An 18,136-nucleotide genomic window follows, 5' to 3' on the forward strand; every position below is an offset into this window, starting at 1 on the left:
AACAAAGTAGGAATCTGATATTCTATAACTCTCAGCTGTAGCTCATAATACACATGCCGTGTTTTTTATGGTCAGGAATAAAACCAAGCCAGGTGAATTCTGTTCCCATGGGTACAATCTAACCTATTGACACAGATCAGTGTGAAGGAGCTCAGGAAAACCAGCATGATTAATCTGAATGGACCTTGACTGCTCAAATGTGGATTTTGTAATTCTGGTCTTCAAAAATGATCACCCCAAGAGAACTGTTTTACCAGATGAAGTGTATGTTTCCATTCCTTTTAAAGTTAATTTACTCATTCACAAGTCTTTTCTTAACACATCCAAGTGATGAGAGGGGGAAAAAACTTTCTTCATAGGTTCTGCTGCCTGTTTATGACTATCAGCTCCTTTAATCATTTTTAACAAAATAATCATCAAGAAAATAACCAATTAACAGCTGACAACAAGACGAGCATACTCTAACTTCGATTTAACAGCTGATGATGCACAGCTGGTTATGATAGCACAGCTACCTTTACACACTTAAAGTTTTCATGATATCATTAGCTCAGTTTTTAGCATAAACATGGCAGCAAACATCAACACTGTTGCTCTTTTCACAAATGGGTTCTGCTTTATTTGCAAAAAAATATGTCCTTGCTAACCTGCCACTGTTCCTCTTTGGCAATTCAAACATACCATAAAAAGGTGATTCATCACTCCATTAAATCATACACCTAGCTGATACTGTGGAATCAGCTGAGAAGAAAACCTGCAAGTCAAGTTGCATCCACAACATTACCGGAACAAGCTATTACTTACCAGTCCAGAAGAAAAGTTGCCAGTTCTGCATGAGATTTCAGTCCATTACAGCCCAAACGCTGAATCCAGCAAAGAAGATCAACACCAATATTTAGTCTAGTTTTTGTTTGTTTTTTTTCATTTTGCATATTTGCTGGTTAAAGTGGTGGTGGTGAAAGTAAGGTTCGCCAGAAGTTTCTGCCATTTCTGCCATCCACAATGGCCATCCACAATTTACTGTGTTTTCACCAACTTCTGCAAGTCTCTACTCTGTTAGTAGCAACTTGTTTAGCAACACCAGCTACTATTTCATCTTCTTCTGTTGGCTCCAGGGCAGGACTCATGTCCTATTTAGTGGTAAAAAAAAGTTGTATTCCAGGAAGGTCTAGTCTATTCCTGTAGTTTCATAGTTGATGTGTCTCAGCTGCACAGTACATATCTATTTTTATTTAACATCATAGGTATTGTTTTTTCCAACTTGGTTGATAGTTGCAGTTTAATATTTTATGTTTAAAACTTCTTTCCTACAAAAAGCTCCTTTACAATTTTTGGAAATACCTAAAGAACCTTCTTCATATAATTTTGCATGCAAGCTGTTAACACAAATGCTTCTATGAAAGTTGAGCCACTATCCAAGATGTCTGAGGTCATAACTTGGCACCAAGTACAGTGCAAAGACGGGGGGATCGAAGTTAGGCACTCTGCTGTTTAGCTCATAACTCATAACTTCAGCAACCCCTTAGATTGCACCAGAAACATATGTGAGGCCACAAGCAAATAGAAAATTGGCTTGTAAACAATCACTTCCAACACCCATGAGCATATCAAATCAGCCATGCACATTGTGAGTTCTGCTTCTATGGGTGCCAAGCAACAGATGCATATGAAAATAATGTTTTAAAGTTGCTCATTCCACATGAATAGTTCAATGTCTTCTTTTCCAATGAATGCAACATCTTGTATAGTGCAGCACAACTGATGACGCAGGCAAATTTTAAGGACTGCAAGAAAGCAATCAGGGCTTTATCGCCAGTAAGATCCAAGTTTACTGCATTTTCCATGAGTAAAATGTCATTAATGGTCTTGTATCACCTTCCAAAAGCAAACAATTTGTTCAAACTTTTCCAGTTACAAGAGTACCTACTATCAGGAGAAAAAAGAAAATCTATCTGTAATAAACTGCAAACCAGATGAAGCTTGCAAGATAGCAGGTGACAAAAAGCTTTGTGTCTGGGGTTTTTATTTTGTTAGTTTGTCTTACATACAGGTTGGCCTGGTGCCAGACCAGACATCATGTAGAAGAGAAAAATCCAAGTTTCTAAAGCACAGGCAGAGTGTGCTTATAAAAACCAACATACACAAACACATACATCATAAATTCGACATCTGCTTCCACGATACTGTAGCACTGCAGTCAACAACATAGCAAAACTATGTCTTACTTTATTTCTCTATCAAATTTCATGGCAACTGTCAAGGAAGAATTATTTTGTACTCTAAGTAAAACGTGAATCTACAGGCAGAATCCAAAAGTGACAACAGTTCAAGCAGACAACAGAACCTTTGAGCACCCCCAACATTAACATGAGGTCTTAGCTGTCTGGGCATGCAGTAGTGTTAAAACAAATAATCCTAAGGCTTTCGGTAATGTCTACAATACATTATATACTGGAGTCCAGTTAAAACTACCTGGAATAAAAATTACTTTAAAGACAATCCTTAAACAGGAAGTGTTAATCCCTGAGAAAAGGCAAACTGAGCTTTTTTTCACAGGTTTGGTAAGCTAATCTTCTGCCTTCCTTTTCACTTTTCTATTCTTTGATTTATTTTTCCATCTCCTTTTACCCAGATGGTTTGTGAACAAATTTCTGTATCTCTCCTGCTCCTCCTTTTCCTCCTTTTCGTCCTTGTACCAGGGTCCCCATACACCACCATTGTACTGGGGGTTAGAACGCAGGTCTTTGGCCGGATAGCGTACTGGCACAGCGGTCTTGTTGTACTGTGCAAGCCGCATGAGCATCTTCTTCACGATATGTGGATAATGCTGAGACAAGTCCACTCTCTCATATGGGTCAGCTGTGATGTTAAATAGCCAGATGGACTTACCACGGTCCCAACGGACATGTTCGTTATGCCAGCGATTAGTTAGCCGTTGATTGGAGAAGGTCTGTGGGGGCACCCAATCACTGTAGCCTGGCACACCTGTAAGCAACTTCCAGTGGCCCACGCGGAGCGCAGCCTGAATGGCAGTGTTCCATACACCATACCCAGCCTTCCATGAACCATTCTTGGCTTTTATGTAAATTGGATCAATGTTATGAAGAATGTCTTGGCGAGGTGAAGGGTGGCCTTCACTGATAGCCTCCCACACATCATACCCGTCCAAATTTAGATCTTCATCTAAGGTACCCTCACCCAGAGTCACCAGTGTAGGGAACCAGTCAGTGATGTGAACCAAAGATCGACATTTTGTCCCTTTTTTCACCAACAGAGGACTGTGAACAAAGCCCACTGCCCTGATGCCACCCTCCCAATAAGTGGCCTTACTCCCCCTCAATGGCCAATTGCTTCCACCCACTAAAGGCTGGCCCCCATTATCTGAGGAGTACACTATAACAGTGTTGTCATAATAACCGTAGCGTTTCAGTGCTAACGTGAGGTTGTGGATGGCTTCATCCAGGCAGGAGACCATGGCCGCATATTTACGGCGCTGTGAATTTGGAATGCCCTTGTAGCGCTCAAGGTAGCGTACAGGAACTTGCAGCGGAGAATGAACTGCCTGGTAAGCTAAGTAGAGAAACAAAGGTTGTTGGCGAGGGTTGTGATTGGCTAGGATACTAATAGCCTTCCGAGTAAACATCACAGTGGAGTACAAACCACGGTCCTGTTCCCAAGCTGCTTCTTCCCCTTCATAGAGATCGTAGCCACACATTCCAGGGCCTTCACATTTGTAGTGGCTGTAGTAATCCCCGCTTCCTAGCAGGGAGCCAAAGAAAGTGTCGAAACCACGCTGGGTAGGAAGGCAGCCACGTTTGTAAAAACCCAGGTGCCACTTTCCCACCATGTGAGTGGAGTAACCTGCTTCTTTGAGTTTCTGGGGTAGGGTTATATTTTCCAGTGGTAGGCAGTTGGGCTGAGTGGCTCGAATAATGGAATGCTGAAGGCCTGTATGGATCTGATACCTATGAAAAAACAGGCAGAGTTACATTAATGTCAAGAACAAAGATATACTGTAAAAAGTCAAAAATTCACCAGAGCAGCAGAGAGAACAAGGCTTGTTTTACATACAGATTTCTTGCAGAGGCATTCTTTTTAATTCATCAGTCCTTTTTTTAAAACTGCAATCAATATTGAGCAGGAGTAAATGTAATACAACACTTTATTCATTAAATATTATTCAACCTGCCTTTTATTGGTAAGCCAAACATTGAACCTGGATTTAATATTGATGAATCAGGAGTTTCTATCAAAAACAGAAAGAGAGGTGATTAAGACCATGTTGCTGAATTTATGGGATTATTGCTAAAAGCCTATCTCGCTATCACTTTCCAAACCCAAAATTGTAAACCCATCACATGAACTGGTTCAGATTAAATAATAGCCGTTGCTGCAATAGTATATTTACATAATATTCACATGCTACTGAATTCAATTTTACTCAGATAATGTGAACATAGAAAATGCTACAAGTATGAATTTGTGAAACTTAAGAATATTTTTTCTACCCACAACCCACCCCTCTCACCGCCCATTTAAAGGGAACAGGTTGTCTGGTCCCAGAGAAAATCTGTCCTGGAAATTACACACTGCTACATTTTCAGTACATTTCTAATTACAGTGGACCCGGTCCAAATGAAACCAATCTGAGTTGACAGAGAACTGCTTATATCCTGGCAAACAGAAAGTATTGTTCAGCTGATGTCAAGCAGTGCAGTGACAGGAGGTGGATGGGTGATGGTTGCTGTGAGCAATAACAGACGATCTGTCACTCAAAACTAGACAGGAAACAGCTGAATATGCTGTTGTAGTCATTTTGGCAGCCAGCTTGGACAGAACTATTATTAAATGAACTCCACAGCTGGCTCAAGGGACTTCCCATAGGACAATTTTTTTCTTTAGAAAGGCATTTATTTATTGATTTTCACTAGTATGGGCACAGGGCAGATCATCATTATTAATATTATTGTTATTCTCAATATTGGTGGTAAATGATGATGATGACAGTCATTATTTTACATATAGATTATTAAATATACTGATATATTTTATATTATATATTGTTTATATTACTTTATATTTATATATTTTTTCTTTTTTATACTTATTTATTAGACTTCTTAAACCGGGAGGGATCTGAGTCCTAATTTTGTACCGTAAACATATAAATGTGAGCTGGTATGACAATTAAAGTTTAAGTTTAAAGTTCCTTGAATCCTTGAATATTGGTAGCAATAGTGATTATAATTAGTATTATTATTATTGGCAATATCTTTATATTTCCTATTTTTTTGTATTAAGACTGATAGGCTTTTGTGGGGTGTCTTTTTGAGTTAGAGTGTGCATGCAGGGGTCTTTTAATGGAAACACACACACAAAAGAAAAGAAGAAAAAAAATTACTTTGACGCCTTGAGATGCACAATCAAAGTTTTGCTACCTATCACAAGGATCAACTGTGGAGAAATGGCTTCTCAGAAAAAGTCATCCAAGTCAAGACTTGAGCTAACAAGATGTGTCTCAAGGTGGATTATAGTCCAGGTAAAGTAACTCATTTTGGAGCCAAAAATAGAACTAATTGTAAAATAATTTTTTTCAGCTTAGATAATTTCTATGAGGTGTCCAGAACAACATACTAAAAGTCCTAAGAAATCCTAGTTGAGGAAATATGTTAAATTCTCATTAATCCGAGATGTGTGCCAATAAGGCCAAACAACAATACACCCCAAAGGGGCTATTTTTTTTTCCTTTACCTCTCCATCAAAATGAAACTTTATACGCTGAAAGTACCCATGAAAAGTAAAATTTTTTGTATTACAAGTTTCTTTGAAAATGAATTTGAATACGGGAATGAGCTATACACTAATCGAAAATGCCCAAAATACACCCAAATAGGCTTGATTTTTTTTCCTTTATTCCTACCACAATAAAACTTTACATGGTAAAAGTTTACATGAAAAGTAACTTTTTTTGTATTAGAAGTTTCTTTTTAATTTAATTTGAATATGCACATGAGTTCCACACTAATTTGCATAGGCAGAAACATCACTCATGACAAATATATCGGCCCAATCTTCATCCAATCATCCTACTGCCAATAGGTGATGGCAATTCTGCTTTTAGATTGGCCTCTAACCTGAAAACTGGCTTTGTAGTACCTGCCAGGGGTATAACCCCTGCCAGTATAGTCTTCAGGGTCACAGAGGCACACAAGCCTCCCCACCACGACAAGGTAGCAACAATAGGGGAGAGTTTTTTTTTGTGTTTTTTATATTTTTTTAGTTTTTCTTTTTAAAGTTTTTTATGTTTGTTTTTTTTTAAATCCAGCCTGGATCCTCGACCCCTTCTCTGTGGCTCTTGGTTCTGGCCCCCCCTATATCAGTTCCTAATATATCAGTTCCTCTTTGCTTAGCTCTTCTCCTCTGGGTCATATTCATCGGATAAATCAGGCAACTGTGAATTTGTGCAGCTAGTACCACGACATTCTCCGCAAATGGCAGTGCAAGGGAGTCCATGTTTTTTACATGTGCATTTTTTTTGTGCTGCAGTCTTTCTTGCAACTACAGCAGACTACATCTAGTAGCCATTTTACAATTAGTATGTCGTAAAACGCTACTTTGCCTGGACTATTACCTGAAAGTCTGACAGTACCAGCATGTGCCCAACAAGCTTTTGAGGTATCACCCTGACTTTCTTCAATATGGATTTACATATATAGCCAAAAGAAATGTGGACTATCCACAGTGTGGATTTGTTCTGAGCCGCTTGCATATGAAAGCTTAAAACCAGTTAAACTTCATGAGACATTTGGAAAGGAAACATACTTCTCACAAGAACAAACCATTAGAGTTTTGTCAACATAAGGAGAAAGAACTACAGAGCCAAAAGTCAACTGTGAATGACTATGCCACAGTCCCTGCCAGCTTCATATGAAGTGGCATATCAGGTGGCTCAATCAATTTCACTATGGCTGAGAGCCTCATATGCCGAGCTATGACTATACCGCTGTCAAATGACACAATTGGGTGCCGCATTCATGACATCACAAAATAACATTAAGGAAACTGCTCATGGACAGAGTACAGGAAAGTTTAGAAAATTTTTACCGCAAATGGATGAATCGACTGACCTGTCCATTCATTAAGGTAAAAGTGTATGAGGACATGTTTTGCATGTCACTGGAGGGAACTTGCACACGTTGGGATATTTTTAAGAAGCTGAACACTAAAATGCAAGAAGAAGGACTAAGTTGGGAACACTGTCTTTGTGTGTACAAATGGAGCGGGTGCTATGCAGGGGACTCTGCATTTGAAATTTTTTACACTGCATCATCCACAGAAATGCCCTGTCTAGCAAGACAGATACATACACATACAGAGCTCTGTAGTGTTCTCCACACAGCAGTTAATGTGGTTAACTTTATCAAATCCTGGCCAACACTTTGCCTGGAAATGGGATTGGACCATGAATCATTGCTGTTTCACATGGAGATTAGATGCTTTCTCAGAGTAAAGTACTGACCAGACTGTTTGAACAGTTTGAGGAGGTCCGTATTTTCCTAACAGATTGTGGCTGTTCATTTGCTGACCGTCTGTGTGACCCTAAGTGGGCTGCTTGCATCATACCTTCAAACTCATAAGGAGCCAAATCAACTTAGTCATTTTTTAGACAGACAGGGACTTTGGAGGTGTCTCCTTTCATAGGCAAATGAATTATGAATATATATATTATGAAATTACTGAATCTGCATGTCTGCTTTGAGTGGAAGCATAACACCAGGGAGATAGGCCACAGACAAAGCCATATGCTTCTTTACCCTCGTCCGTCTTCTGAACCTCTCTCACTCTCTGCTGAGGTTAGTAGGATGCAGTCAAACCGTCACCAGACAGGGGGAGATAAAAAAAGATGTGTCTGGTTTAGTTTTCAGCAAAGAGGAGTTGGTTAGAGGAGAACCAGACAGTGGTCAGGCCGATAAAGCCTCTACTCGCCATGGACTAGACCAAATTCTCTAAAGATTTCCATGATTTTATGAGCAATGTGCCAAACACAGCAATAAACTTAATAATTTACAATTCAATTCTATAATCAACAAAAACAACACACTAACATACCACCAGACTGGAACACAAACTCCCCACAAAGTGGCTGAGCCGTCAGATTGTATTACAGCTATTTTATTATTTCACTTTGACGCTAACTTAAGCTCATCATAAGGTAAGGAGATCTGAGTAAAATAATGACCACTTAAATCAAGCAAAAAGAAAAGCCTGATGCTCCCTGAACACATCATCACTTTACATAAACAGTTCAATAGCTTGTATAGACAGCCGGAGTGATTCAAACAGAGGTTCATTTCTCCCATTACATGTGTGCGAGGTTAAAAACTGACAGGGTTTCAAAGGGGAAGAAGAGCCTCCCAAAGGCAGTCTTGGCTTTTTTGCTGAGTGTTTTTGGGATCAAATCACATAATTACGGGGAATCTAGGATTTGAGCAAAATGAAACAAGTAAACGGAGGTTAAATGAGTTGTCATCTTCATCCAAGCTTTGTTTGAAGGGAGGCGAACCATCTGAGACTTGGAAAACCCCTGTTTAAAACGGTTAAAATGCTCAAGAACACTACTCCCAGAAGCGTCACTGACAAACCAATTCGATGTAAATTTTTAACATATACTTGAAACAATGTTTTTCAGCCTTTTCATGAACAGCATTTTTGGACTGAATTGAATTGGTTTACAATCTAACTGTTGAACATTTTGACTTTCTCTGTCTACTGCCCTCAGATTGCTTAGTTGTGAGTTGTGGCGTTAAATAAGAAGACTGAACCAAACTGCATCTCTCTCTTTGGGTTTTTGTGATCTCAAATCAGGAGATGAAATATGAGTCTGGATCTGCTGGAGGTGTCATCATTTTAAAAGGGAGTTCTTCCTCCCCACTGCCAACCTGTGCACGCATAGATTGACAGGTTGATTTAATGATGAGTGTTCGGTCCATAGACGTCGGAACTATTTTCTGAGAGGGAGGTAGGGTTTTGTTGGGAGGGGCGGGGGAAGCATACGCACTTATCAATGATTAAGGATTTGGTTTGAAGTTATTTTATAAAAGCATGCAGTTATAAGAGAACTAGAATGGATGAACATAGCATCTTTTTTGTTAAGAAAATGGCTTTCATGCATTTCCAAAAGTGGATCTTCTTTCAGTTGACCTTCTGATGAAAATTTTAAGCAGGGTTGAAACATGGCTTTCATCCTTAAGGTCACTGTGAGCGTTCATAATGGCCAAATGTGTTAGTCTTTCCTGCGTCGTGGTGTTCCAGCCAGGTTTTCAGCCTGCACAAGGCTGAGATGGACGCAACATCCTGGATGATGCTAACTTCTCGTTTCGGGGAACCTACATCCACTCGTTTCCCCTGAGCCGCCTCAAGGACTGCTTACTCTCGCTCTGGGCTAGTGTATGTAGATTTCAGCCTTGTTATTTGCCCTTAAATGTCCATAAAATTACTTTTTATTCCATTATCTTTATTTGGCTTCTGAATCCATCCCATTTATATAAGTATCTTGTTCACACTTCTGTCCTTCACCTGATTTATTTTAATTTGTCAAAGGGTTTTATTTCAATGCCAAGAGAGCAATGGGACTGAGATAAGGAGGGCTTATGGTATGGAAAACAAATACATGTGGAAATTGATTAGGACATGCATATGTTTGTTAAGACTTGACTGCACTAGAGGCCTAGCTCTACTTCTTGCAGCCCCATGCAGGTTTGACGGTGTTCATTTACTAAAAGGTTACACCCGTGTAATAGGAATGTCATGTTTAGTGTGGCCTGTGGTACCTCCACAACTCCACTCCAAGGTATCCCTGTGTAATTTCTCTTTGACATATGAGGAGTTTCATAAGGGAACTCAAGGGACTTAACATTACAAGTTTTGGTGAACATGAAAGACACTTCTGTGCCCTAAAAATAATCACTACAGCAATTGCAGCCCTCAGAAATACTCCCCTTTCCTGCAGCCTTTCCATATGTCCAATCTGACTGATTTTAAAATCACCCAGGGCATGAAATTGTAGCCTCATCACAGGGTCCAGATATCTAAGGTTCAGCATGTCTGCATCTTTTATCTAGGTTGAAGTCAACACAAGTAAGTGTGCCGTGCAGGAAAATGCAGTCAGTGGGTCACTTCCACATCTTATCACACACACAAATGCAGTCAAATGCAGAGTTTGGGTCTTAAATGGGACTATAATCATGCTATCTCACTGGTTTATTTATACAACCACCAGCCACAAGGCCAACAAATCACACACATCATTACACTCAAACCACTAAGCACTGGCAATCGCCAGTGGCACATGACAAGTGCACTGGCCGCTACTCCAACTACAAAGGTTCCAGAGCAGACCTGCTGCCCAGGCTGCGGGCTCCTCTTGTGTTTCTGTTTCACGTCCTCCTCACACATGGCTCAAATAAGCAGCCTCGTTTCTGCTCTCTGCATTTAATCAAAGTCAGTCCTGAAATAGTTTGTGTCTTCCTTTTGGCAGCCTCCTTATTTACTTTCCTTGCCATCTCTCCAGTTTTACCTCTTCCTTGGCCTTTGTGTTTCTATGTTATCTATTATTACAGACTGAGTTTTAATGACAAAATTCCGTTCTGTCACAACTGCTAAGTCCCACTTGCTCACACCTGTCATTGTTGGTGGTTTAGACCAGTGACTGTATTCACAAAGCTTTTATCTTACCGCTAGGAGTGCTCCTAACTCGCGCTAAAACATTTTACGTAGGAGTTTTTCCTTAAAAGTAATTCACAAAGCCACTGAAACCTACTCATACTAAGGATAAATCACTAAGAGTTAACAAAGAGTGTTGCATCGTTGCTATGGATTACGATTCTCGTGCACGACTTTAGACGCGCTCAGTACGATGATTGGTTGTTTGAGTGCAGGCGGTCTCGGCGAAACTCTTCCCACAAACAACCCACTAAATCAACGAAAAACGAGGAAATAGCCTAGGCTACAAATGAACTCCTATCAAATAGTTAAGGACAGTGCAGTTAGCAGAACACACGCATGATGACAAGTTTGTGCAGACTACCATAATGACGTTATGCAATAAAAATGATTGAATCTGAATGGACCTTGACCTGCTTATATCATAGTGTAAAATTAATGTCAAGAGAGAAAGTTGCCTGCATAATGGCTGGAACTGCTTAAACAGAGATCACACCACTGAGTTAAGTCTGGTGAAAAATCTTGTGGTGTGTGATTAGGCTTAAAACTTTCCTTTTTGATAAAGCTTATAGTTAGGGATGGCTCAGGTAATCCTGAAACATCCCATAGTTAAGCTGCTATAGGCTTAGACTGCTGGGGGACCTCATCTGTCACACCTTTCCTCACTTTGCTCTCTTTTTCCCCCTGTTTAATTTCTCAAATGATATTGTGTACATGTGACATTATTGTGGTCATTAACTTGTGTTTCCCTGTTCCAACAGGTATCCTTTGAATGCCGTTATGGTGTTTATCCCCCCTCTTTTCCCTCTTTTCTGTCTTCTCAAACCCCAGCTGGTCGAGGCGGATGGCCACCCTTCCTGAGTCTGGTTCTGCCAGAGGTTTCTTCCTGTTAAAAGGGAGTCGTTCCTTTCCACAGTCGCCCCAGGCTCAGGACGGGAGATTGGACTGAAGACAGGTTTTAGTGCAATCTGTTGGTTTCCTTTGCTAGGATGTTGTTTTTGAATTGGCTCTACATTAATTGGATTATTTTTAAATTAATTAATTGGATTTCATTGGATTATGATTACAATTAATTGAATTTCAATTGGCTTGAATTGGAATATATTATTTAAGTGCCTTGAGATGACAATTGTTGTAATTTGGTGCTATCTAAATAAAACTGAATTGAATGTATTTTCTGTTTCTTGAAGGTTATCAACCTATTCTATTCAACTCCATTATTTACGCATATCTACTGAAATCCTCAAACGTCAAGAAAATAAAAACTGAAGGATGAGAAGAATTGAGTTGTCCTCTGCATCCTTCTACAGTTGATCAAGCAGTTTTTCAAATTTGGGCAGATTAGTGGTCACAAAAAACATACAGAACTTGACATACAAAGCATTAATTTCCCTGAATGGGAAAAGGGGAGAGTCTGGATTCTCTAAGTTTAAGTAAATAGTCCTCACTTATATAGTGCCTTTTTAACCTTGTTGAGATTCTACAAAGCACTTTACCCATGCTTCTCATTCACCCATTCCCACACACACTCATGCAATGCTTCTTGTTATATACATATATACACACATATACTATATTATAAGTATTCGCTCATCTGCCTTTATACGCATATGAACTTAAGTGACTTTCCACAAGGTTTAGGAGTGTGTTTATGGGAGTTTTTGACCATTCTTCCAGAAGCTCATTTGTGAGGTTGGACACTGATGTTGGACAGAAGGTCTGGCTCACAGTCTCTGCTCTAATTCATCCCAAAGGTGTTCTATCAGGTTGAGGTCAGGACTCTGTGCAGGCCAGTCAAGTTCTTCCACACCAAACTGGCTCATCCATGTCTTTATGGACCTTGCTTTGTGCACTGGTGCACAGTCATGTTGGAACAGGAAGGGGCCATCCCCAAACTGTTTCCACAGAGTTGGGAGCATGAAATTGTCCAAAATCTCTTGGTATCTGAAGCATTCAGAGTTCCTTTCACTGGAACTAAGGGGCCAAGCCCAGCTCCTGAAGAACAACCCCACACCATAATCCCCCCTCCACCAATCTTTACACTTGGCACAGTGCAGTCAGACAAGTACCGTTCCCCTGGCAACCGCCAAACCCAGACTCCTCCATCAGATTCTCAGATGAAGAAGCGTGATTCATCACTCCAGAGAACGCGTCTCCACTGCTCTAGAGTCCAGTGGCAGCGTGCTGTACACCACTGCATCCGACACTTTGCATTGCACTTGGTGATGTATGGCTTGGATGCAGCTGCCATGGAAACCCATTCCATGAAGCTCTCTACACACTGTTCTTGAGCTAATCTGAAGCCCACATGAAGTTTGGAGGTCTGTAGCGATGGACTCTGCAGAAAGTTGGTGACCTCTGCGCACTATACACCTCAGCATCCACTGACCCCACTCTGTCATTTTATGTAACCTACCACTTCATGTCTGAGTTGCTGTCGTTCTCAATCGCTTCCACTTTGTTAGAATACCACTGACAGCTGACTGTGGAATATTTAATAGAGAGGAAATTTCATGACTGGACTTGTTGCACAGGTGGCATCCTATCATGGTACCATGCTGGAATTCACTGAGCTCCTGAGAGCGACTCAACTTTCACAGATGTTTGTAGAAGCAGTCTGCATGCCGAGGTGCTTGGATTTATACACCTGTGGCCATGGAAGTGATTGGAACACCTGAATTTAATTATTTGGATGGGTGAGTGAATACTTTTGGCAATATATATATATATATATGGTGTTTTCCCAATTTTTTTAAATGGCTCTGTATTAATTGAACCAATTTAGAATGAAAATAATTTGATTGGCTTATGATTGTATTAAAGTGAACTGAACTCTAATTGGCTTCAATTGGACTGTATCTTTGAAGTGTCTTGAGATGATTGATGACTGAGATGATTTGGCGCTTTATAAATAAAACTGTTTAAATTTTATTTAAATGAAACTGAATATCCTTCATTCAGACACAACCGGACACTTGTGCCTGAAGATACACCTATACTTCCACACAAATGTTAGCTGAGACTTGACTGGAGCAGTGCACAGAGGTCATAGAACATAGAGGGGCCTGCACTTTTCTTATTATCTTTTTGAACGCTTGCCAAAATCCAGTGGTGCCCTGAAAGCCTCCCCCTGTTTTCGAAGAAAGAAACAGATGATGGAGCTGATGGGGAAGCCCTGCAAAGTTGAATGTTCAATGAGGGAAACTGCTGACGTGAAACATTTTATAAGCAATCTTTTTGTGAACATAAAGTTCACAAGGGAGGATAAGATAGACAACAAACTGACCTTTTTTTGGACTGTACTGTGCACATTGAGGTGAAGGGAAACCTCAACACTGAGGTTTACAAGAAACACATACAGATCAGTGCCTGCCTTTTGACTCACATCATCCACTAAAACACAAATGGCTGTCATCAGAACTCTACATCACTGGGCGAAGAGTGCACCTACTATGGCTGAGGGAAAACAAAAGGAACGTCAGAACTCCAAGAAAGCTCTTCAAACCTGTGGATGTCCTGGTTCACCCAAAGGACAAAACATCCAAACACAAACTGAGTGGTGTTGTGTATGCAGTGCAGTGAAAAGTGCGCGGACCTCCATATAGGAGAGACCCAAAAACAGCTCCACAAGCGCATGGCACAACATAGGAGAGCCACTTCTTCAGGTCAATACTCAGCAGTGCACCTACATCTCAAGGAGAAAGGACACTGATTTTTAGGACAGTGACGATCACATTCTGGATAGAGAAGGCAGATGGTTTGAGAGCGGATTCAAGGAAGCCATCTATGTTGAACTAGAAAAATCATCTTTGAACAGAGGAGGTGGTCTCAGGTATCACCTTCCCAGCACCTACAGAGCAGCATTGGCTCTGCTCCTCAGGCAGATTCTCAACCATTCACACCTTGGATGCTGTGAACAAAACTCACCCTTTCAGGCAGGAAGACAATTTATAGGTGATAAACGCCACAGACATTGGTCAGTGACACATGTGACTGTAATGACCTGCCAAGTGTGAACGGCCCCTCTCTGCTTATCAGCTGACAATCCCCACCGTCTAGTTTAGAACTGAAAGAGCCTTTCAAATGAGAGCTGAAATGTCTTCAAGATCCAAGAAAAAAAATCCAGTTATCTTATTCAAGCTCCTAACCTCTATTTTTTTTAAATTTATTTAGGAGTTACTATTGCTGACATAGTCCTCGTTGTACTTACATTCTGCCTTTATCTGTCAGCATGGCACACAGACAGGTTTGAAACAACTGTCCCTTGGCTGTAAAAGATAACTCGTGGCCTTGGAGGATCTCTCCTGATGCTGAGCTCCCTCATCCTGCAGCTGCTTCTAAAAGTAATATTTCTTCATTCATATCTCAGAATAAAAGCCGGTAGCTGTTACAGTGAAGATTTTTCACATCCAGTTCCATTGATCACTTGGGATTAGTGTGAGGAAATATGACAATCCCTCTGAAATAAACACCTGCTCTGTTTAAACAGTCTTCTCATTTAAATACCCAGTAGAGTGGCAGACAACCTGGACCTCTTCTTTGTCCTTCTAAAGAGATGTTGCTGGTAGGTTTTACCTGCCGGTCATGAGCTGGCTCCTGGACGGGCTGCAGAGCGGCTGCACATAGTAATTCTCCAGTTTGACTCCCTGAGCTGCCAGCCGGTCCAGGGTCGGAGTTTTGATCTCGGAACCGTGGTAACCAACATCACGGAAACCTTGATCATCCACCAGGATGAAAACGATGTGCGGCTGAGAGCTCGGCTTGTCAAACTCATTCCCGCGGTTGCGCGGCTCGCTCTTCCAGTTTTCCCATGACACCTGAAAGCTCCATGTCTGAGAAACGACGAAGCTAAGGAATAAACTCAACTGGACCCACAGAATAAACATGTTTCAGCCTGACTTAGATGCGCGTGTGCCGTTACTGTCGGTCCGTGCGAGCGCGAGCGGGGGCGCGTCGCACATGTTCAGGGGGAACAGCAACACTTGGAAATCGGGTTCGCATCGTGTTCAGTCTTTTCCCACAGACCCACAGTCCTGTGAAAGCTTCACGCTTTGAGGAAATAAAGCAGTCAGTAAATCCAGCGCTTATCCTCCATCAGCTGCTCCACTTTGACAGCACACTGTGTAGCAAATGTTTAAAGCGCGTACAGTCACTCATTCCTCCAGCTGTGCAGCTTCTGTCAAAGGCTTCGCAGAGTTTCCAGAGAGCCTCCACAGAGAGCAGCAGCTGATGGAGCGAGCGGACGGCAGCTGCCCCCCATCCTGTGGCACGTCGGCGCCTTTAGCTCTGAATCCGAACGCTGGCTGTGTTCAGGAGGCAGAAGCAGCTCCATCTGAGAACTTCCTTCTCCCCCTCTGCAGACTCTGCCATGATGCGTTCACAAGCACCTCGTAATCCCCTTGCTTCATGGTGGTGCTACAAAAGAGAATGATTTGTCACGTTATTTTCTGTTTTTATCTGTTATTATTGAGAGAACCGTAACTGTGTTTCGATCCATTTCAAGTTCTGATCACTAACAGTGGTTCAGGAAGACTGTCGAAAATTGAGTGTCTCCCAGTTCGCTGATAATCTAAATTCAGGTTCGTTAAATCGCAAAAACTTAAATTTATAAATTAATAAAAACTTTTCTGTGCAAAAGTCACAAAAGGCTGAGTATGAATCACAATCAAAAAGCAATCTAAGTTTTGTTAGATTTTTAAATGCAAGTTCCCCTAATCAAAAGAACACGACATAAAGGTAAGTACAAGATAAAGATAAACCTATTTAAATATTATACTTATTTTCTTTCATGAACTTAGATCAACATAATAAAAAATGTTAGTTAAGTGTCAAAGCTTGTAACATACTCCCTTCTTGATGATGGCAGTAATGCAACCATTTGCTGTTTGCTAACTGCCAATGAAAAAGAAAACAAAAACGCTAACTTATGCTGAGCCTCGAATTTGTACTGCAAAACCTAATTAGTTAATTCCAACACTGTAGATAAAGCCGAAAGTACCAAACCTTTGTCACTGCGGGATCGCAGTTTATTTTCTGACCCCTCCCCCTGCAAAAACATTAAAACCACCTGCTCCCACAAGATTCTGTTAGGTCCTGTGGGACCTGCGGATCCCAGTCCTTTTTATTTATATTTGTTTACAATATTTAACATGTAATAGAGCCGAGCCATACCGGGGGACGAGGAAAGAAGAGGAACAAAGATCACAATCCTAATGAAGTCCTTTATTACCATGCGCCCAACACAGTAAGATTTATTCTTGCTGCAACGTTCTCTGGATTTTGCATAAACTACAGCTCAGTCATGTTTAATTATATTAATATTAGTTGATTTGCCCATTCTTATAGGTTATTCCTGTTGTGTTCAGCATGCACAAAATCTCAGAAGACTCAGAATAAGATAAAGAGATTCCCAATAAGAGCTAGTATTTAGCATAGGGGAAGGTCATCAACCAGCTGAGTTATTCTTTTTACACCTCAATCAGGATAACTAACATAAATTACTTCAAAATTGGCCGATGAATTGGTAGGAATAAAGATAGGTCATAACTTTGTAAAGTACTCATACCCTAGAAAGTTGGTGAGTGTGCTGGTGTACGCCTTAAAAAGGTAGACTTTAGAATCATGGATAGGCCTCAGTATTTCTAAAAAGTTTTTTCTAAATACGAGGCTTGCTTCTATTCAAGGTGTTTGTTGACTCAAAGGTAAGACATCAGCTTCTACCTTGTTCTGAAGTATAACTGCACATATTTGCATGATCTCAAGCTGCTATATAAAGAAGCCTGCTGTGAGCCACTGAATCAGGCAGGAGGTGTCTGGGGAGTCTGTAAAGTGCTGTTGTGAAAGACCCTCACATGCTGTTAATTCCAGGTACTGGCAGTGCATGCATCCATAGCACATGCAAAAACACAACCAACAACCCAGCAGTATGAAATCATGAATATATCGTCTGGCTGGAAACAAAGTTGACAAATTGGATCGTTCAGAGCAAACAGCACACAGAAGAGTCTCCAGCTTGTCTGTGCATCAAATTATGACTCATTACAGTGCATGGGGGTATGAAATGTGTTCATGTCCTCCCACTTCTGTTGACTGTGATTCATAAAAAAGAAAAGATAGCTCATCATAACTCACCACCTATCGCTATAGCCAACTTTTACAATGCAGTGGCACAGTGTATAGGGAGCCAGATGGCCCATCTGCTCCAAGAAATCCTTTGTTTGTTCTTTTAAAAATGGGAAAGTGCCCACACAAATTGCTACCACACCCTCATCCTCATATATACATACAAGCTTCCGAGACTCTGAGAGGTCATGTTCCAGCCTCTTGGTGCATACCTGAGAGCTATCTTCCACTGTAAGCACTATGTCTATGTTGTGGCAAGGTATTTAGATTAGTGGTTGGAGGGTCTACTCAG

General features: G+C 40.8%; 1 protein-coding gene across 1 annotated transcript; it reads right to left on the bottom strand.

The window, feature by feature from the left end:
- Positions 1-2,006: 2,006 nt before the first annotated feature.
- Positions 2,007-16,073, bottom strand: arsj (arylsulfatase family, member J). The gene is made up of 2 exons (XM_072376607.1): positions 15,298-16,073; positions 2,007-3,965 (listed from the first exon to the last, which is right to left on the bottom strand). Exons 1-2 carry the CDS (start codon positions 15,606-15,608, stop codon positions 2,567-2,569), a joined length of 1,710 nt encoding a protein of 569 aa, XP_072232708.1. The 5' UTR covers positions 15,609-16,073; the 3' UTR covers positions 2,007-2,566.
- Positions 16,074-18,136: the final 2,063 nt, after the last annotated feature.

The sequence above is a fragment of the Leuresthes tenuis genome, unplaced genomic scaffold (genome assembly GCF_036924035.1).
Source record: "Leuresthes tenuis unplaced genomic scaffold, fLeuTen1.0.hap1 SCAF_22, whole genome shotgun sequence".
Classification (NCBI taxonomy): domain Eukaryota; kingdom Metazoa; phylum Chordata; class Actinopteri; order Atheriniformes; family Atherinopsidae; genus Leuresthes; species Leuresthes tenuis.